Source organism: Rhincodon typus, chromosome 46 (genome assembly GCF_021869965.1).
Source record: "Rhincodon typus isolate 14 chromosome 46, sRhiTyp1.1, whole genome shotgun sequence".
Classification (NCBI taxonomy): Eukaryota; Metazoa; Chordata; class Chondrichthyes; order Orectolobiformes; family Rhincodontidae; genus Rhincodon; species Rhincodon typus.
In genome coordinates, this window is record NC_063377.1 from 10,738,826 (window position 1) to 10,761,572 (window position 22,747).

Consider the following 22,747-nt stretch of genomic DNA (forward strand, 5'->3'; position numbering starts at 1 on the left):
GGGGTTTCCCAGGAAATACTTCATTTTTAAAATTCATTTATTGTCCATCCATAATGGATCAGAGGTCAGTTAAGAATCAACCACATTATTGGAAGTTTGGAGTCACATGTAAGCCAGACCAGGTAAGGGCAGCAGTTTCCTTCCCTAAAGGTCATTAGTAAATCACACGGGATTATATGACAATCAACAATGGTTTCATGGTCATCATTTGACACTAACTCCAACTTTTCTTTCCAGTGAGGATAAATTTCATCATTGGTCATGGCAGAATTTGAACCCAGCTCCTCAGAATATTACTTTGGTCTCTGGATTAATAATAATCCAGCAAGAACGCCATCGTCTCTTCATAGTTTTGTCACATACATACATACAAGAGCCACTAAAGTGCAAAATTAAACTACAAAATGAAAATCGACAATGAAATATGCAACACAGTTAGTGCACGATCACCCTGAAAATGAGCTCAAGCATGAGTCAGCAAACCACTAGGTTTCTGACAAATTAGCCATGTTCTAACATGAGAGAAACCTGTTTGTCAATCTTGAGCATTAGGTCATATAGAAAAATTTTGAGATGCTATTCTTTGAAAGGAAAATGTTATGACCTCTGGGTGTCAACACATTTGCAAGAGAAAAAAAAAATCCTTGTTTCCCCTCAGATCCACAACACAGACTGTCAACATCTGAGATTTTGTAGACCTTTATTAGGTTTTCCCCTGACCTCCTCAGCTTCAAGAAAAGCTTATCCCTCCCTTTTCGAAATGGGTTAACATTCACAGTCATCGAGCTTTCTGACGCCACTCTAAAATTGAGAGGATTAAAGATTTCTGCTACCTCCAGTATAACTCCCTTCTGAAACCCAACATGTATCCTAATGTAACCTTTAGAGTAATGTCAAAATACCTAGCAATTTAACATCTGATTTTGTTTTTCCATGTTTCACTTTGGTGTTTGTACAAATTTGAGGTGAACTACGTCCCCGATTGGGGAGAAGGTCTTGCACTCACTGAAGCCGTGTCATTCTGAAGACTTGCATTTTTTCCAAAGTTTACGTTTCAGAAATCTCTTCCTTCAATATAATTTGAACCCAGTGAGAAGTCACATTGCACCACGCACCCAGGGGCTGGGGAGCAGATTTGTACTGTTAGGTGGGAGGCCAGCAACACAAACAAAAAAAAAATACTCCCCCTTGAAGGAATAGCTTCAAAGATATCACTTGGACTTACTACTGAATTATTTTCCTTAAACTACATTATAAATGGTAACATTTCTTAAACGGCCTGGGTGAATTCAGAGCACTTCTATACATTAAGTTGCTATCGGCACCTGAAATCATGGGAAAAATGCATCAAGATCCAACAGCTTCTGGGAAAAAAAAGTGGTCAGTCAGTAAGGCACATGATTCAGTAGTCTCTTGTCTGCAGTCCTCCATAAGAACTCCTTTCATTTCATTTCAATACAGCTGAAGTCACTATACAGTTCCCTCCGTGGGGAGAGGAAACAAGTAAAAGGTGCTACCGCTCACATGAACTCTTACACATGGGTTAACAGCTGGTTGGAGAGCACGGTCATCAGATGTAGAGCAGACCATTTTCAGAAAGCATAACTGGAGAATGATGCATGCCATGGAAATCCTGGGATGATGGAGAAGAAAACGTCACCAGGAAGTTGTTGCTCACCTGCTTCAACTTGAGAGCAGCTTGGACAGAGGGCCTGTTCTCCATTTGCTGCGCCAAACGGCGGTTTCTGGCACTTGCCAGTTGCTGCTGCTGCATCGTTGCTCGAATGCTCACCGTTGGAGGCTGTTTGTTCTTCAGCATGTTGGTAAAGCTTCAAGGTTGAACAGAAGTGGTTTAAACAGGTTTTAATACACAGAACTCAAAGGCAATTTGAGCCCCTCAGCTACGGTGCCCCAGTTCCCAGAGAAACCTTTCAGTACAGAGATATGTGGCACATTTTTTTGTTGTTAAAATGTGTTCATTCCCCTGATTCTGGGATTGCAACAATTGCAGGCCGAGTTATCAGAAAAAAGTGCAACATTTAGTGCAAGAAAAATCAAAGCAGCAAGATGAAAACATGAATGGGAAAAAAAGAGAAAGTGTGAAGTGTTTGAGGAAAGGATTGAAAGGGATAGCAATAAGAAAATATTAAACATCAACAACACTGAAAGATAGCTACTGGGCTCACATCCATTCATTTTGGACACAGGCTTTCCAAAAGCTAAACATTCTGGAAAGGAAGAATTTTCATTTTTGCTTATACATCTTGTTCACACATTTGTATCCTCCATGTGCATTTTATACCAGCTACTATAGTCATCGTTATTAAGTATCAGATATAGGGAATCTTCACAAATTTCAATTAACTTCACTACCAAATACACAGCAGCAACATCTTGTCACAAAGTTCCTAACTAAAGGAAAATCTATAGCCATGTTTAACTGTCAACCAAATGTCCAACAAGATTATTGAATCAATGCTCAAAACAAAAACTAACCAGGCAGAGAGATATTTTGCTCTCACAGCCAAAACAATACTTCTTATGACTGGATTACAGTGACAAACCAGTCTCAATGGGCCAAGTTTTAAAGACAGTGAGCCAGTGAGATGATATTACACTTCTAGGTTAGGAAAAACTGGACAGGCCTACCCCCGCCAAACATTAATGATTGGCTGAAGTCACTGGAAATTAAGCTGAATAAATATATTGTAATACAATATAACACTTACAGCCTAGAAACAACTATTTGCCCATCTTGATGTTTATACCCGATCATATTTCATATTTTTCACCTAACTGCATCAACATATTCAACTTTCCCCGGTAGTACATGCCCTTCCTACCATTTCCACCTAAATATACCAAGTTCATTTGCTAAATACACATCCATTTGTACAATTTCATTTATGCTTTCTTGATTTTTTTCAGAATTTTTAAATTGCACTTCCAATTCAAGACCAATTTATACAAACTATAAACAGTGATCCCAACACAACAGCACTTCCCACATTTCTGCCAGCGAGTAGGCATTCTGCTACTTGCCCTGATTCCATGTTCTGATCTTAACCCTGAGCCTAACACCTAAATAGAAGCCATGTGGATATCAAGAACCACCGCATTAGTCTAGTCTATTCCACTACTTCTTCAAATAATTCAGTTAATCAAACCTTTTGTAATTCAGTGTTACATTTTCAGTTTCTAAATGATTTGAATGCATTTAAGTTAGGATTCTATCGGCTATCCTGCTTTTGAAGTGACATTAATTATCTATCGTTGCCTAATTGATCCTCTTTTTAATTACAGTAAGTATATTTTTCGGCACAACATCGTGGGCCGAAGGGCCTGTACTGTGCTGTACTGTTCTATGTTCTATATTCACGATTCACTATTTTATTTTAAAATTATTTTATACAAATTTAATTATGGTTGGGCTGTCACATTTCTCACCTCTTTTCATACGTTGTGAAGACCTCACCTTTTTATTCACTTACTTTAGATTGCGGGCTCAAACGGGAAGAAGATTGTATTAAAACACCAAGGACTGTGGAAGGATATGCTGCACTTTTGAAAACAAGTCATTTAAACTCATTGAGGGTTGTGTTTGCTCTGCTTTGTTCAAGCAGTCTTTTTGGAAGGGGTGGAGTGAGGCGGTAGAAGGAATAAGAATAAGATGGCATCGCACCAGGGTGTGCACATCAACTGAAATTCTGCGAGCAACAGATCACCGATTGGTTTGCAATTGTGACCAGTTGCAAATGCCAGGGTTCATCATCTTGGCAACAACTCTCTGATCAGCTCCCATGCAAGCAAACAGCCCAAGTGCTTACTATTCTGGGGGAGTGGAGACCAGACCACTGGAAGAACAGGTTCGGTCTGTACCTCTCTCTCTCGCTGCGGGAAGAATCCTGGAACCTAAAGAAAACCAATTTTTTTTTGGGCTAGACACCATAAGCTGCTGCCTTTAAACACAGTTTTGAAGAGGTTTTGTACTTAGTGTATGCCTTGTGCCTCCTGCAAGCCTGGAAAAAGGAGACTGAAAAACAGGTCTTGGCAAGAAAAAGGAAAATCTCATTGAACCCAGTGGATTGATGCTATTGAACTGTGTTTTCCAGGATTTTTCACTGGACTCACAGAATCGATTTTGTTTAGTGTGTACAGGGGATTTTAATGAGGGTTAAGACATAACCGATTGAGCCATATCTTGATAGTTCATACCTTCATTTATCTATGGCTAGAACATACTTATTTGTAATAAACAGTAGTTCTTGTTAAGTGTAGGAACCTGGTCAGTGTTTTCTGTTAATCTGATTCCATTAGACTGCTCCCTTTTTACTTAATTCACTCGAGACATGGGCACATCTGGATGGCAGCATTTATTGCTCCTCCTTAGTTGCCCTTGAGATGGTGGTTTTGAACTGCCTTCTTGAACTGCTGCAGTCCTTGTGCTGTAGGTAAACACACAATGCCCTTGGAGAGGGAATTCCAGGACTGTGACCCAGGTATATAAGGACTGTGTGCACTTTGATTAAATCATTTCATTTTGCAGCGTCCCTAGAAGTCATGGGGCTCAAAAATCAGCATAGTCTCCCAGGTTTAAGGTTGTAACAATGTGCATCTATCTGAACCAGATACTGTATCCAAAGTTTGATTAGTTTATTAATTATCTTTCGCCATAATGTTTTAAAATCTTGACCACCCCACCTTTGATCTCCTCTTTCAATATCACAACTGCCACACTAATTACGTAGACAAGTACTATTTAATGTTTCTATGAGTACTTTGAACTGTTGAAAGGATGCTGAATGGTCGGCGAGGCTCCTTTGTTGCTATGGGGACCACATTTACCAACCGAGCAACACTCCTCTCTTGCAGGATAAAGTGTGCAGCCTGCGATGTTTGGTATTCTTGCATCTCTCCTGAGGAGTGCAAGATGTAAAGCTTCAACCTCATGTTTGATATTTTTCATCAATACGAGTTCTGCATTAGCAAGTGAATTATTATATTCTTTGATAAGACTGTTTATTTTTGCAGTGTCTTTTAGATTTATTTCTCCTTTAGTTATACATTAATATATATTAATTATTGCCCACAGATATACTCAAAAGTTTTCAACTTAAATACAAGCATGTGCTTTTGCTTTGGTTTCAATTTATCCTCTCCTTTTTTGATATTTGTTATTTGATAAATACTGCTCTTGGGATATATTTATCAACTCTACTGATATTTAAAATATTTTCAACTGTAGCTGTCTTCATCAGTAACTCTTTCCGGTTGATTTTTATTATTTTCATTCTTCTAAAAATCACTGATCAACTCCATTACTTTGGTCTTTGTCTTAACTTCAAGCTTTATTTTCAACCTTGTTATTCTGAGACCACTGCTGTCTAGATCTGCCCCTAAGCTCACTTCTCTTACTTGTTTTGACCAGTTTCCCATTACTATATCCAGCTCCCCTTTATAGGGCTTTTTACATGTTGGCTGCAAAAGAAGCCCTGTACCTTATAATGACTATTTCCTACACCCTTTTCATTAGCTCTTCGTGCTACTCTCCCCATTATTCAAATGCCAGCCCAGCTCAAACTGAAAGAGTGGTGGTTGCGGTACCCAGCAACATTCAATCAACAAGAAATTGATGCCTTTGCAAAAACTTAGAAAAAGAGAGTTGAGAATACTTTACTGTAACAGTTAGGAACTGCATTAAGAAGCCAACGAGCAAAAAGACTGGAATAAAGTGGTAAGAGTTGTTGGTTAGCCAACATCTCTACATCTTTTAAGAAAGATCAGATCATTTTTATGAGTGAAGAAGAAACAGCTGAAAGAGCGAAAGCACATCATGAAGCAGATTGTATGTCACTTACAAGACCCCAGGTGCATACAGGAGGTCTTTGGACTTGATTTATAGTGCCCACCAGCTGCCTCTTACAGATCAGACCACACAGCACAGCTGATGTGTCTGTCATGGACAGGACAGGGGGGCTGTTGCAGCCCAGATCAACTAGTCACCACTGCTGTAGTTTCTGTTCAAATTTATGCAAAACCACAAATAGGAGCAGGAAGGGGATGCACAAAACTGTGCCAATCTTACCACTAGGGTCATTTCCACAAAACCACATTCTTATAATCAGCTTGTTCTTACGTTCAGTGCAACAGCCCCGCATCATTCTACCACCTAGGTCACCGTCCTTCACAAAACGTGTTTTTTTTTGCATCTGATAACAGCTTTATTAAGTGCCATCAACTACTGGAGCAGTAATATATAAGAGAAGAGCAACATTCTCCTATGGTGAATCCCTGGAAATCATTGTGCACTTATATATCCTGCAATTGCTAATCAGCTACACGATTGGCACTTGAAATGTTGTCGGCTGCCTCACCGCTCGTTCAGCGACATCTTGGTTGTGCTTTTCAGCACAATCTTTGGTGTTGATGGGGCAGACATTATGAGACTTTGATGCTCTGCAAGAGAAAACAAAATCACAATCAGAACATAGCAATAGTTGAGGTCTTCATGATTAATCTCTACTCATTGATACAAGATATATCATTGTAAATTTTCATGATTGTCACTTGGTGACTGAACTATGTTGATAGCAATGTATATACTTGATAGAATGTTATGCAGATACAGTTCTCAACACCAGCACTGCACATCAGTACGTACTCAGTGTTGCTCCTCATTTTAGAGAAGAATCTTTATTTGACTGTCAAAGTGGATCACAAGAACATTTGCATGCTCGCTGTAATATTTTCAGAGTGAACGTCAATCACTTTTATTTATTTTAAAATCAACTGCTAATCAGCCACAGGATTGGTACTTGATTTTGTCAACTGTTTCATCCCTCACCAATCCTAAAAATAGTCTACCTTGTAACAAACCTGAAGAGGGCTTCATGTATATACAAGCACAGGATGCATTTCTTAATCCAAACTCAAACCAATTCTATCACTGTCACTGCTAAACGCATCAGTCTTGGTCACAAACACAAGCATCAGAGCCAGACTGTATCACAGCCAGTATTGGATCAATTGAAACGTCAAAAAAAAAAAGGACAAAAGGACACTCGACTTCTCTCTCAATCAGCAGAGAGTCTCACAATCTGAAGCCATCATGGGTCCCAGCTCCATGCATCTCAGCCGCCATCTTAACAAGAACCTCCTACACTTCCTTTCGAGTGCACAGGAATGAAGGCCCAACAAATTACTGGCACTGACACCCTCCAGATCCCTACTCCTATTCTATTCTTCCATCCAGTCCCACCTTCACTGTGCATTCACAACACAAACCTTCTGGTCTCAGATGCTAAACAACCTTAGCTCAGCAAAGGACTCGATTTTAACCCTTTCTGGCCTCACCTGAATGTATTTTGTACACAGCATGACACCAAATTCTTCTTTCATCCTTGATGTGTCCAATTCGTTAGGTCAGACCATTTACTGCTTCATAGACCATTTCACCAGTCTCCAACCTCTCCTTACACCCAGACACCTGACTCTGGCCTCATACCTATGTTTTGGACAAGAATTGTCAGTATGATATTGGCCATCTCAGGATCTCTCCTCCTTTCACCAACTCTAACTAGTTGTCTTCTGAATTTGCTGTGCTCCAGTACCTCAGGTATAACCCTGATGTTGTCACGAAAACTGCCAACAAAGATGGTACTGTAATCACCTGGTGTACTGATCTCTACCTTGCAGAGTTAAGCCTTAAAACTCGGTCACTTCTTTCCATCTCTCCCTTGACTGTAACCCATCACTGAACATCAAACATAGCAGGAACTGCAGATGCTGGAGAATCTGAGATAGCAAGGTTTAGAGCTGGATGAACACAGCAGGCCAAGCAGCATCAGAGGAGCAGGAAGGCTGACGTTTCGGGACTAGACCCTTCTTCAGAAAATTGTGAATGAGAAAGGGAGAGTGCGAAACAGACGGATCGAAACATTTGGGTAGAAACATCGTGTGTGAAACCGAGGGCGAGAAAAAAAAGGGCAAGAAAAAAAAAAGAGGGTCAGAAAAAAAAAAAGAGGGTCAGAAAAAAAAATGAGGGTCAGAAAAAAAAAGAGGGTCAGAAAAAAAAAAGAGGGTCAGAAACAGAAGGGCAGAAGCAGAGGTGAGGAAACAGAGAATGAGAAAAAGAGGATGAGAAACAGAGTGGCAAAAACAGTGGGGTAGAAACAAAGAATGAGAAACTGAGGATGCGTAACAGAGTATGAAAAACAGACTCAAGTGATATCAGACTTATTTCAAGCACAGCAAAAGGGACAATTCAGCTCTTGTTGAACAGCTTCAACTGAATATCCATATCACTCAATGGTTAACTCTCAAAACTTCTCTTTCCTGTCACAGTGGCACACAAAGTGGGATAGAAAGCATATGGAAAATTATCAACCCCAACTCCTGCCCACAATTCAGACTTCTCATTCAGACATCTGACTACACTGACTTAAACACTACCACATCAGTCTGCCCAGCCAACCAAACATCAGGAAAAGTGTCAACATGAACTGATTTATTACATGCACAACATCCTGATTAAGTTGCAGTACGATTCCATGACTACCATTTCCTCCTGTTCCGGTTATTTCTCCAGATGATGGACAGGGTCTTTGGACTTTAAATTTTGACTTTGTAATAGCCCAGGAAGTCCAACCGGAAAGATTATCATTTATTGTTGAACACCAAAACAGCATCATTACTCGTAGCGTACATAGGCTTGCTCCAGGCCAGGCCAGACAGTTCTACAGACCTATCCCTGGGTCTGCTTTATAGATATTTTTCTAATCAACCTGTTCAGAGATGTTATGACATCAGAGGTAGGGACATTATCACTGTGGCACAAGAGTCCCCTGTATGGGCTTTTAAAAAATATATCCAGAAGTGCTCTTACACACAACTGAACAGCTTTCCCACCACCAAATGACTGTGCCATTTTTAAAAAATCTTTTAACCATGAACTGCCACAACATAGCCAATTAGAAATTTACATGCAAAGCATGTTAAAGGGAATGCAAACATCACAAGTAAGGGGAGGTAGAAGTCGGGAGAGAGCGAAGTGATTGGGTCTGTTTCTAACCAACCTGCTCAGAGATGCTATTACACACCTTTGGAGCAGGTGGGACTTGAACCCGGGGGTGTCTCGGTCAAGGCATAGGGACACTATCACTGTGCCACAAGAGTGCCCTAGCAAAACACTGGATGATGCATTCCAGCTTACTAGGTCACTCTCTGTTATCAAGGGAACTCATATTAGTTGGTAATTCCCCATTAGCTTTGTAGTTGTTATCACACTTTGTTTCACTCTCCACAGTTGTCAGGCCTGCTTACTTTCTTCAGCATGTGTTGGGCTTAATTTTATCCCATACATCTTCAAACGCAACATTAAAAAAAAGTGATCTGGGCTCAGAAACTCCCCAGCTCGTGTTAACACAACACATTTAGTGCTTTAGAGTACAATATGAATCAACTCTTAGTGTGGCAAATAGTTGTGTTAAAAGAGCTGACTGCCACTGTCAAAAAACATTGTCCTCAAATTCCTGGACCCAACAGCAAAACAAACAGAAACCATACTGTGACAGTCGCAAAGGTGTCCTGTTAACTGCCATACTGCATCTGGAGACTTTCCATGGAGTAAAACTGCAGTGGCATAACACAACTCTGCATGTTCAAAATCCGTTTCAATATCCAGTGGGGTAAGTATAACATTTTATCTATTCTTCTAAATTTAAGCTATATATAGGAAATCAAATTAGAGCTGTTTAACATAGGTGATGGGGCGTAAGGAACCATTTGACTATCTGTAGAAAAATCATGTTTATGTATCGTCTTCAGTGCGATTTATTCACAATGTTGGAAATGGTGCACAACTCTTATACAGCAAATGTATTAACTCTCCACTTTCTCACCTCTCCTTATAAGCTTGTTTGCTTGTAACCTAGTCTTAGTGGAGATTAGAAGCTCATCAAATCCTGACACCACATTGCTTATCTCAAAAAACCAGCTTCAAGATGTCAGTCCAAGAGGTTGATTTTAATTTTATATTGCTTAATGACTTTATATATGCTGTCTATATATAACATACAAACTTGATTAAGAAGCTTTAACACGTAGAAGGCTCCAATCTGGTGGCATGATGGCAGTGATTAAGCACTGGGGCGTCACTGCACCAGGGACACAGGCTCGATTACAGCCTTGGGTGACTGACTGTGTGGAGTTGGCATTCTCCCCATGTCTACGTGGGTTAGCCATGGTAAAAACTTTCGTGCGGTGTTACGGGGATGGGGTGCGATGCTCTTCGGAGAGTCGGTGCAGTGTAGGGATTCCACGACACCACATCTTCTAAATTTCATCTGAAACCCGGGTTCTGAAATCAACTACGGGGCAAATGAGGGCAAGTGAAATTAAATCATTACTTAAATGTCCCATTCTACTAACACGGAAAAAAACCGCATGTGGGCTGCGATCACGACTCATTGTTAGAATAACACAACTCAATTAACTCTTAACAATTTTAGTTTTCAAAATCAACAACATCCGCATGCAACTCAAACAGGCTTTAGAAACGAAGACAAATAAGCAAGCCTGGGAGGGCGTCAAAATGTAAATCACACCACTCACTCCCCTCCATCCCGCCTGCAACTAACCACCTTCCCTCCTCCTCCCCTCACCCCGGTACTGACCACCTACTCCCCCCCGCCTCCCTTTCCTCCGTCACTCACCAACACATTAACCCAGATCAGTCCACAATCCCGGGCTAGAGCTCAGACTTAACGGGTGGGGGACGGCGCGCAGACACACTTAGTAACTGGAGCTAGTCGGATCTCCCCAACTTGCGGGCGAGTTATTGCCCACTTTTCTTCCCGGTTCTCGGGTGAGGTTGTCCCGGGGTTTTTTTTCAATCAGGATTTCCCCCCCGCGCTGCAAAATGGCGGCGGAATGGAGGAAATGGCGGCGCCGGCTCGTGACGTCACCGCGGAATGACCGTTAAACGGTTCCCGGAGGAAAAACAACCGGCATCGCACCGGCTCCCGAAAGGAGACCTCTCTTAACAACCACCCCCCCCCCCCCCCCCCCCCGGGGACCATATCCCATCTACTCCCGCACCACTCCACCTTCTCCCTAGATTCCCAGGATCACGCCCCCCACCCGGGGACCTCACCCTCTCCCCCTAAACCCCAGGACAACATTCCCCACTCTCTATACCACACACCCACCCCCAGGGTCCACCAACCCCTTTTCACACTTCTCTAGGATCACCATCCCTTCTATACACCTCCCTAGGACCACCACCCATCTCTACAAACTCCTCCCTGGGCACCACCATCCCTTCTCTACACCTCCCTGGAACCACCATCCTCTCTCCATAACTCCCAATCCATACACCCTCCTCCCCAGGACCAATATACTCCCTCTGTAACCTCTTTCTCCCGGGACCATCATCCTCTCTCCACAAACCCCCTTTCCTACATCCCCCACTCTGAGGGCCACCATCTCTTCTCTGCACTTTCATGGGATCACTATCCACTCTCTATAAACACCCCCAACTCCCTACAAGCCCCTCCACCAGGGGCCACCATCGCCTCTCCACACCTCCCTGCGACCACCATGCTCTCTCCATAACTATCACCCCCTACACCCAACAGCAGGACCACCAGATTCATCCCCCCCCGTCTCTCCAACCCCAGGACCACACCCTTTCTCCAAACTCCACTGCACCCTCCACCCGACAATCATCCCATCCACACACTCATGCCTAGAATCATGGCTCCATCTCCACCGTTCTGCTGGTCCACCAGCCCTGTGCCACAGGACCATTCCTCCCCCTCCCCCACGCCCCCCCGACTTTCTCTGCAACCTCCATCCCCAGAAACACCAACCTTTTCTGCACAGTCCTTCCCCTAAGAATTATGATTGCCCCACGTTCCTGCCCAGGGAATTGACCCCTTGCAACAAATGCACCTAAATGGAAGAAAATATCCCCTCCATCTCCCACCCAACAAAACTCAGGACCCTGCCTCAATCAATCCCCAACTCAGACATCAAGGTGCAGAGCTGGATGAACACAGTTCGCCAAGCAGACATGATGGTTTCAAAATTAAACATCTTCAGACCAGTGTCAGGAAGCTTCAATTCTGAGACAGGATACACTGTCACCTCAAAAGGCATGGATACTGAATAGGTATGTCACAGCCAGGGAATACATGATAAACGGAAGAGCATTGAGAAGGGCAGAGTAACAGACCTTGGAGTGTCAGTCCACAGGTCCCTGAAGGTGGCAGGAGAGATCGATAAGGTAACAGGAAAATAAAGCACATGGGATGCTTTCGTGTATTGAATGAGGTACAGAACATAAGGATGAAATGCTGGAACTGTACAAAATGCTAGTTAGGCCACAGCTGGAATCTGCTTTCAATACTGATGACTGTATTACATGAAGGACAAAACTGATCTGGAGATGTACAGGGGTGATTTACAAGAATTTTGCCAGGCCTTGAAAATTGCAATTATGAGGAAAGATTGGATAAGATAGGGTTGTTTTCCTTTGAACAAAGGAAGCTAAGACTTAATTGAGGTGTACAAAATATTGAGGGGCTTGGAAAGACTCGTTTCCCTTGCAGGTAGGTCAATTATGAGGGAGCACAGATTTAAGGTGATAGGTAGAAGGGTGAGATGGACAAAAAGAAGATACCTTTTCACCCAGATAGAAGTGGGTGTCCGGAATTTGATTTTGGGGTGATCAACTCTTAACAGTTACCTGAACACTAACTTGCAAGGCTATGAGCCAGGTGCTGGAAGATTGGATAGGCAGACTTATATATATGAAGGGAAGAGTTGGACATTGGAAAATGAGGATAGAGAACTGGTTATGGGGAACAAAGAAACTGTGGAAGAACTGAACAGGTATTTTGCATCAGTGTTTGTAGTGGAAGCCATCAGCAGCATACCAGAACTTCACACAGCCAGGGGGTACAGTGGCCATCACTAAGGAGAAGGTGTTGGGGAAACTGATTGGTTTGAAGGTGGAGAAAGACCAGATGGACTACATCCCACGTTCTGAAGGAAATAGCAGATGAGATTATGGAGACATTGGGGATGATTTTTCAGGAATTAGTGGACTCAGGGAGGGTTGCAGAGGACTGGAAATGGGTGATTTAACATCCCCATTTAAAAAGGGATGGAGGCAGAAGACAGGAAACTGTAGGCCAGTTAGCCCGACCTCTGTTGTCGATAAGATTTTAGAGTCCTTTAAAGTTTGAGAAGACTTATAGCTCGGGTTGTGGATAAGGTTATAGACTTGCTCACCAAGCTGGTGTGTTTGGTTGAAGATGTTTCATCACCATGCTAGATAACGTTGTCACCGCACCTCCAATGAAGCGTTGGTGCTCTGTCCCGCTTCTTATTCATGTCTTGGTTCGCTGGGGTGGTTGGCATTACTTCCGATTCTGTTTTTCAGTGGATGTATATCGGGTCCAGTTCAATCTGTTTGTTGACAGAGTTCCGGTTGGAATGCCAGCCTCCAGGAATTCCCTGGCATGTCACTGTTTAGTTCGTGCTATCATGGATGTGTTGTCTCAGTCGAATTTGTGTCCTTCTTTGTCTGTGTGTATTGAGACCAGTGAGAATTGGTCGTATCTCTGGGTGGCCAGTTGGTGTTTGTGAATCCTTATTGCCAGTTTTCTCATTTGGCCTATGTAATAAGTTTTTCCACAGTCCTTGCATGGTATTTCTGTATATTACGTTAGTTTTATTGATTGCGGGTATGGGATCGTTTACATTCATCAGTAGCTGTTGCGGGATGGTTGTTAGTTTGTAGGCTACCTAGGGGGTCTAAGTAGTCTTGTGGTCATCTCTGGTGTGTCCCTGATGCACAGTAGGGTGACTCATGCGTCTGTCCATGTTGTATCTTCTTGTGGTCCGTCATTAGGGACATATCAGAGATGACCACAAGACTACTTAGACCCCCTAGGTATCAGGGTAGCCCACAAACCAACAATCACCCCGCAACAGCTACTGACGAATGTGAAGGAGCTCATACCCACAACCAATAAAACTAACGTAATATATAGAAATACCATGCAAGGACTGAGAAAAACATTATAAGTGCTAAACTGGAAGAAAACTGACAACAAGGACACACGAACATCAACTAGCTACCAACAGACATGACCAATTCTCACTGGCCTCAACACACACGGATAAAGAAGGACAAGAATTCGAATGGGACAACACATCCATAATAGCATGAACTAAACAGAGACAGGCCAGAGAATTCCTGGAGGCCTGGCATTTCAAACGTAACTCCATCAACAAACACATTGAACTGGACCTGATATACAAACCACTGAAAAAGAGAACCGGAAGTAATGCCAACCACCCCAGCAAACCGAGGCATATAAATAAAAGAGGCAGGAGAGAACATCAATGCTTCACAGGAGGCGTGGTGAAGACATTACCTAGCAGGGTGATGAAACGTCTGCAACCAAACACCAGGCTCGGTGAGTAAGTCTATGATTTTAAGAGTCCATTACTACGGCTGAGATGGTAGAGTACTTGGAAGTGTGCGGTAAAATAGGACTGAGACAGCACAACTTCATCAAGGAGAGGTCAACCCTGACAAATCTGTTAGAATTCTTTGAGGAGGTAACAATCAAGTTAGACAAAGGAGAGCCAGTGGACATGATCTATTTGAATTTCCAAAAGGCCTCTGATAAGGTGCTGCACAGGAAGCTGCTAAATAACAGCCCAATGTTGTTAGATGCAAGGTACAGGCATGGATGGAGGATTGGCAGAAGGCAGAGAGTAAGGATAAAAGGGTTTTTTCAATTGGCAGGCAGTGACTATGAGTTCCATAGCAGTCAGTGTTGAGACCACAATTATTCATATTACACATTAATGATCTGGATGAAAGGAACTGAGGGCATTGTTGCCAGGTTAGCAGATGACACAAAGATAGCTGGAGGGATAGTTAGTGTTGAGGAAGTGGAGAGGCCGCAGAAAGACTTGGATAGGCTCGGAGAGTGAGCAAAGTGGCAGATGGAATACAATGTGGGAACGTGAGGTGTTATGCACTTTGGTAGGAAGAAGAGGCACAGACTATTTTCTAAACGGGGAAAGGCTTCGGAAATCTGAAGCTCAATGGGACTAAGGAGTCCTATTTTGGGATTCGCTTAAAGTTAACATGCAGGTTCAGATGGCAGTTAAGGAGGTAAATGCAATATTAGCATTCATTTCAAGAGCGGGCTAGAATAGAAGATCAAAGATGTGGGACAAGGTTATGGAGAATAGTGAGATTACTGTGGAAGATGCTAATACGCTAGGGCATTTTGAGATCAAGAAAGAAATGGTGTTGGGTCTCTTGAAGAGCATTAAGGTGGATAAGTCCCTAGGACCCGATAGTAGTCATTAGCTTTTGGAGAGGTCCTGGAGGATTGGCCAGTAGCTAATGTTGTTCCTCTGTTCAAGGAGGGAAAGAAAGATAATAGAGGAAACTATAGACCGGCGAGTCTCACATTAATGGTTGAGAAGCTACAGGAGAGAATTCTTAGGGATAGGATTTTTGCGCATTTAGGAAGGCATGGTCTAATTAGGGACAGTCAGCATGGCTGAGACACAGGCAGGTCACATCTTACTAACTTGATTGAATTTTTCGAGGTGGTGACGAAGGCGATCAATGAGGGTTGAGCAGTGGATACTGTCTACACACATTTTAGTAAGGCTTTTGACAAGGTTCCTCATGGTAGGCTCATCCAGAAGATTAAGATGCATGGGATCCACTGTGACTTGGCTGCTTGGGTTCAGAACTGGATTGCCCATGAAAGGAAGAGGGTAGTGGTGGACGGGTGTTTTTCAGGCTGGAGATCTGTCACTGGGATCTGTACTGGGACATCTTCTGTTTGTGATATATGTGTATAAATGACTTGAATGAAAACGTACATTGGTGAGTTAGTAAGTTTGCAGACGACATAGAGTTGTGGATAGTGTAGAAGGTTGTCAAAGGGTAGAGCAGGATATAGATCAGTTGCAGATTTGGGCAGATGGAGATGGGCAGAGAAATGGCAGACGGTGGTTAATCTGGCTAAGTGTGAGGTGCTGCAGTTTGGGAGATCAAATGTTAAGACAAAGTATACAGTTAATGGCAGGACCCTGAACAGCACTGATGTACAGAGAGATCTTGGGGTTCAAGTCCATAGCTCCCTCAAAGTCACCATGCAAGTAGATACGGTGGTAAAGGTGTATGGCATGCTTGCCTTTATTGACTGGGGAATTGAGATTGGGGAAATCAGGATGTCATATTGCAGCTTTATAAGATTTTGGTTAGGCCATGCTTGGAGTATTGGATTAAATTTTAGTTGCCAAGAAGGATGTGGAGGCTTTGGAGAAGGTGCAGAAGAGGTTTACCAGGATGTTACCTAGATTAGATGGTATGAGCTATAAGGAGAGGCTAGAAAAACCCGGGCTGTTTTCTCTGGATTAGCGCAAACCGAGGCAAGTCTGTAAAATTATGAAATGAAAAGATATGGTTGACGGTCAGAATCTCTTTCCCCAAGAACTGAAATGTCTAATACTAGGGGGCATTCATTCAAGGTGAGACGAGGTGGGTTCAAAGGAGATGTGAAGGGCAAGTGTTTAACATAGAGGGTGATTGGAGGCTGGAACGTGCTGCCAGGGGTAGTGGAGGAGGCAGATACGATAGGGGTATTTAAGGGACTCAGATAAGCACATGAATAGGCAAGGAATGGAGAGATCAGACCAAGGGCAGGCAGAAAAGATTAGCTTAATGTGGCACCATGTACAGCACAACATCATAGGCCCAAGGGCCCATTCCTGTGATGTACTGTACTATGTACTGCTGAGGCCTATAATGTCTTGTCAGACTGCATTTGGAATATTATGAGGAGTTTTGGGCCCCATACCGAAGAAAGGATGCGCTGGCGTTGGAAAGGAGGTTAACGAGAATGATCATGGGGATGATGGTTTATCATAGAAGTGGTGAGGACTCTGGGTCTATACTCAGTTTAGAAAGATGAGGGGGAATCTCATCGAAATGTACGGATTACTGAGATACCTAGACAGACTAGTCAGTGAGAAGATGTTTCTATTATTCGAGAAACTGAGACCCAAATGAACAGCCACAGACTGAAAGGATGACCCTTTAGAACTGAGATGAGTGGAATGTCTTAAGCCAGAGGATGGCTAGTCTGTGGAACTCAGTACCACAGAAGGCTGTAGAGGCAAAGTCCTTGTGTGTATTTTAGACAGAAATAGACAGGTTGTTGATTTGTAGGGGCATTAAGGGTTACAGGCAGAATGGAGTTGAGAAACGCATTAGCCATGACCAAATGGTGCAGCAGCCTTGATAGGCGAAGGTCCCAATTCTGCTCCTATAGCTTACGCTCTAGGACAGATGGCCAGTTATTTTTGCCTGGCTGCCACAGATATAATGGATTGAATGGTCTCTTTCAATAACAAAGTTTCTATGGTTTAGACTTCCTTATTTGGAAAAGGATACAATTGCTTTAATAGCAGTTCAGAAAAAGGTCACTCAACTCATTCCTGGGGATGAAGGGCTTATTTTGTGAAGGAACGTTCACAGGTCAGGCCGATAGCCATTGGGTTTTAGAAGGACGAGATTCAAGATCTTACGTTTCAATAAAATTGTTATAGTGAAGAGCCAAAGTATGTTTCCTCTGGTGAGTGGACGAGAACCAGGTGATGACAGTTTAATAACAGGTCTCCTGTTGAAGACTGATGCAAAGTTTCTTTACCTTCGAGGGTTAACAGAGAGGTGAATTCTCTTCCCAAAAGATAGCGGAGGTTGGGTCTTTAAATTTATTCAAAAGCCGAGTTTTGTTCAACAGTGATAATACGGGTTATGTCGAGCAGACAAAGTGGAGCTGTGACCACAATGATTTTATTGAATGGTGAAGTAGAGGTAAATGGCCTAGTTCTATTACTGCTAAGTATAAACTACCCCACACTTCTCAGTGATAAGCCTTACTCGCTCTCCCTCTTCCCAAGTAAAACTCCCTGTCCACACCGCAAAATAAATTACCTCCCTTCAGTAAAACTCCATGCATCAGCAATAAATCATTCTCCTCAGCAAAACTCCCCATCTTGACAAAATATCTTCACTAAAACACCTCACCTCTCTGTCCATAATCCTACTCGTGAGTCCCTGAGCTCACCATCCTCCCCACCTGACTCCCAAATACCCCTTTTCTTCTCCACCGGCACCCAAACATCCCTCCTTAGCCCACCCTGGACCTCTCACCCTAGGATGCCAAATCTCCTGCCCTTGAACCCCAATCTCTACTCTCCGTCCCTCCTCTTTTGACTCCCAGATCTTCCACCCCAGACATTTCGCCCCTGCCACCGTGCTCTCTTTGCTCCTACAAATCTCCCTTCTTTATCTTTTCTCACTCAATTCTCCTCTCTAACTCTTGGTCCCAAATCTCCTGCATTCTTAGCACTCAATTTCCTCTCCTACCAAAAATGCAGCGGAGGCCTCAACTGCCTTCAGCTGCTTCAGTGACTTCCTTCCATCAAAAGGTCAGAAGTAGGGATGTTCGCTGATGATTACATAAAGTTCAAAGTATTTCCAACAAGCCAATCTAGCAACTATTGCTTGACAGAAAATGGTGTATCATCACTGAACCGTACCCCTCAATATCCCAGCACTTACCACTGACTAGAAAGTGAACTGGACTTGCCACCTAAATGCAGTGGCTACAAGAGCAGGTCAGAAGTTCAGAATCCTGCAGTGAGGAACTCACTTCCCATCTTCCCAAAACCAGTCCACTATTTATAAGGCACAAGTCAGGAGTGTGATGGAATACTTGCCATTTGCCTGGATAAAGGTAACACTCAAGAAACTGACATGATTCAGGACAAAGCAGCCTGCTTAATTGGCACCACAACCAGAAACAATCATTGCCTCCACCCCCCGACACTCAGTAGTGCATTGTGTACCATGTTGAAGAAGCACTGCAGCAAATCACCAAAGATCCTTAGAAAGCAGAGTCTTACAGAACAGAAACAGACCCTTCAGTCCATCTCATCCAAGCCGACCAGGTATCCTAAACTAAAGTAGCCCCATTTGCCTGCATTTGGCCCATAACCCTCTAGAGCATGCCATACTCTTACTGTGGCACTTGTGTTGCCCCTTTCAGGGAGTTATGGACTTGCACCCCCAAGATCCCTCTGTATATCAATGCTCCTAAGGATCTTGCCATTTACTGTATACTGTTGTCTTGCATTTGACCTCCCAAAATGCATCACCTCATTTGTCCAGGTTCAACTCCATCTGCCATTTCTCTACTCAACTTTCCAACTGACCTATATTGTGCTGTGATAACAAGGTGTAGAGCTGGATGAACACAGCAGGCCAAGCGGCATCAGAGGAGCAGGAAAGCTGACGTTTCGGGCCTAGACCCTTCTTCAGAAATGCTGTATCGTTTGACAACATTCCTTACTTTTCACAACTCAACTAATTTTCATGTTGTCTACAAGCTTAGAAATCAGACCACCTACATTTCCATCCAAATCATTTACAAATATTACAAATAACAGATCTGATCCTTGTATAACATCACTGGTTTCAAACCCACGACTGCTTCCATCTAGAATGACAAGGGCAGCAGATGCATGGAAGCACTATCACGGGCAAGTTCACCCACCATCCTGACATGGAAATATATTCCCATTCCTTCAGTAATACTGGGTCAAAATCCTTAACCACATTGAAAGCCTACCTACAGCAATTCAAGAAATCTGTTCACCCTTAACTCATTAGATGATATAAGAGTTACATAACACTATAAGACAAGAAGTAGGTCATTCAGCCCAGAAGTCTGTTCTCCCATTCAATGAAATCATGGCTGATCTGTTAATCCTCAACTCTATTTTTCTGCTTTCTTCACCCCACAAACTCTCTATTTCCTTACTGATTAAAAATCTGTCAACCTCAATCTCGAATATACTTAATGATCCAGCCTCAATAGCCCTTTGTTTATGAGGAATTCCACAGATTCACAACACCCAAGAAATTCCCCTTCATTTCTCTCTTAAATGTGTGATCCCTTATTCTGAGATCACACCATGTGGTCAAGAGGAGACAACCTTTCCACATCTACTCAACTTCTTCTCATAATAAAGTCCTTCAGACCTCACATCAGTCTAGTGAACTTCTCTGGATAGCCTCAATTGCTTAGATAAGTTTTGAATAAAGTTTTGAAAAAGAGTCACTGAGCCTGAAACGTTAACTCTGATTTCACTCTACAGATGCTGCCAGACTTGCTGAGCTTTTTCTGCAATTTCTGTTTTTGTTTCTGATTTACAACATCCACAGTTCTTCAGTTTTTAGACCTGTATTAACATGCTGTTTAGCACAGAAATAGATTTATGCTGCGTCTACAAAGGTTATTCATTTGTTTTTGAGGTGGCGGATCTGTGGAATTCGGTCACGGATGCCAGGTCACTGAGTACATTTAAGGAGAAGACAGGCAGATTTTTAACTGGAAACCGAAAGAACTGCAGATGCTGCAAATCAGGAACAAAAACAGAAGTTGCCGGAAAAGCTCAGCAGGTCTGGCAACAATCCGTGAAGAAAAAAAAATCAGTTAACGTTTCGGCTCCGGGGACCCTTCCTCAGAACAAGTAATGGGTTGATGTGTTATTAAGGAAAGTGGAGTTGACGCCAGGAGAAATTCAACCATGATCGTATTGAATGGTGGAGGGGTCTCGCTAGACTCAATTGCCATCCTCGAATGTTCTAAATTAAATTTTTTTGTGATTCATTCACAAGGATCCCCCTGTGTTTTATCTTCCTGCAGTCTCTCCCCATTTAACACAATCAGCTCCTCGGTGCTTCCTGTCAGAGTGCATAAGCTTACATTTGCCTACGATATTCCAACTGACAACATCTAGCGCACTTTCTCACGGAGCAGTCAGAGAGGCCAATAAACACAGGCCCAGCCAGCGAGACCACCCCCATTCCCCGAACTCTCGATACGGGCCTGGAACTGAAGGCGACTTTCACCAGGCGGAGTCCGCCACTATAGGCCGAAGCACCCTGAGCATTGTTGGCCGGGGATGAAAGGCCCAAAGGAGAGATAAGTTACAGCAGGCGGCCTTGGCCCTTACCTGGTACGGGCAGAGCCGAGCCATACTGCCGCTGGCGGAGCTGAACAGCGGAATCCATGCGGCCAAGACAGAAATCAGAGCCAGTCCTGGGCAGGAGGAGGGATCACGTGGGAGGCGGCGGCGGCGAACGGGCTCGGTCACGTGGGGGCGTGATGACGCGATCTGGTCGCGTGGGACGCTGGGCTGGGTCTCGCTGATGGAGGGTTCGTCTGGACCTGATTCGTGTTAGAGGCAGTACGGAGGGAGCGCCGCATTGTCGGAGGGTCCGCGCCGAATGAGCGCCGCATTGTCGGAGGGTCAGGGCTGTGGGTCCGGGCACTGTCGGAGGGTCAGCGCGGAGGGAGCAAGCGCACACGGAGGGTCAGTGTCAAGGGAGTGGTGCTGTCGGAGGGCGCGCATTGCTCACGACTGACCCTCTGACCACGCTGCGTCGCCTCAGTCTGCCCCTTCTGACGGGACACCACCGGCTCAGGCACTGCACTGTGAAAGCTTTTAGATCACGCTTTAGTGCAATAACCTGCTGATATTTACAATAATGCTACCAGTCCACTCATGCTGCCCCCCCCCCCGTAATGAAGGATAGTCAATCTAAACATTGCCCAATCTTACTCCTGGTAGTTCCTTATGCCTGGCTGTGCACTGTTAAACCATAACAGTAGTTTTAGACCATAAGACATTGGAGCAGAATTAGGCGTTGCAGCCCATCGAGTCTGCTCCACTATTCAATCATGGCTGATATGTAACTCAACCCTATTCTCCTGCCCGTCATCATAACCCTTGATCCCCTTACTAACAAGAACCTAGCTATCTCTGTTTTAAACACAATCAAAGACTTTGTTTTGGATTATATATTTAACATTTTTCCCTGTATCTTTCTGTTCAATTAGGATACAGCAAGGTATTGGAGAAACTGTAGCAGTTTTCTCCTCCAAGATGTCCAGAGTTTGGTTCTCTTTGTGTTTTCTGCCTTTCTGGACAATCCTTCCAGTCTCAGGTGAGGAATTGTCGTGGAAATGGAGCTGACAGTTATGTTTCACAGATTAGTGCAGGCACTGAGTCTTGTTCAGCAACCTGATTGAAAACACTCTGCAAGAAACAGGTTGTTTCTTTTAAACTAGCCTCCTCAGCTGCTCCTGCAGACTGGTGTAGGTCCAAATCACTTTGGGTTTGGGTTAGTTTCGCTGGGATGTTAGTTCACAATGCCAAATCCATCTTGGGATCAAAAGTTGCATTCAGCATTGCGGAGTGAAACCTGTGGATTTGTTGCATCTGACCTGATCCCATAGGAATGCAGAATTTCTCCGTAGCACAGGACCTGAAAATGGCCATAACCTATATGAACAGATTTTCAGAAATCCCCATTGTATCTTCTGCTCTGGGCTGGCAGGTCCTGCACATGTTACATGATCTCGCGCTCATTTCCCAGTCTGCACATGCCTGAACCTGTTCCTAGCAGTCTGATAAGCCAGAGATAGTAGGAACTGCAGATTCTGGAGAAGCCGAGACAACAAGGTGCAGGGCTGGATGAACACAACAGGCCAAGCAGCATCATAGGAGCAGAAAGGCTGATGTTTCGGGCCTAGACCTAAACGTCAGCCTTTCTGCTCCTATG

The 22,747-nt window shown here is 43.6% G+C and overlaps 2 protein-coding genes across 3 annotated transcripts in view; one reads left to right on the forward strand and one right to left on the reverse strand.

The window, feature by feature from the left end:
* Positions 1-145: 145 nt before the first annotated feature.
* chtopa (chromatin target of PRMT1a) lies at positions 146-21,276 on the reverse strand. 2 transcript variants are annotated; one of them, XM_020537442.2, is made up of 3 exons: positions 21,136-21,276; positions 6,375-6,456; positions 146-1,829 (listed from the first exon to the last, which is right to left on the reverse strand). In XM_020537442.2, the coding sequence occupies exons 1-3, from the start codon at positions 21,191-21,193 to the stop codon at positions 1,571-1,573; spliced, it is 399 nt and encodes a 132-aa protein (XP_020393031.2). In that variant the 5' UTR covers positions 21,194-21,276; the 3' UTR covers positions 146-1,570. The 2 variants fall into 2 exon arrangements, with proteins under 2 accessions (XP_020393031.2, XP_020393033.2); XM_020537444.2 differs by lacking the exon at positions 21,136-21,276 and adding an exon at positions 10,713-10,954.
* Positions 21,277-21,294: 18 nt separating this feature from the next.
* Positions 21,295-22,747, forward strand: part of gba (glucosidase, beta, acid) — a 16,752-nt gene continuing 15,299 nt past the window's right edge. Inside the window, exons 1-2 of the mRNA XM_048620326.1 lie at positions 21,295-21,495; positions 22,023-22,153. Coding sequence (XP_048476283.1) covers positions 21,410-21,495; positions 22,023-22,153 — 217 coding nt within the window. The 5' untranslated portion in view covers positions 21,295-21,409. The remainder of the gene's footprint in view (positions 21,496-22,022; positions 22,154-22,747) is intronic.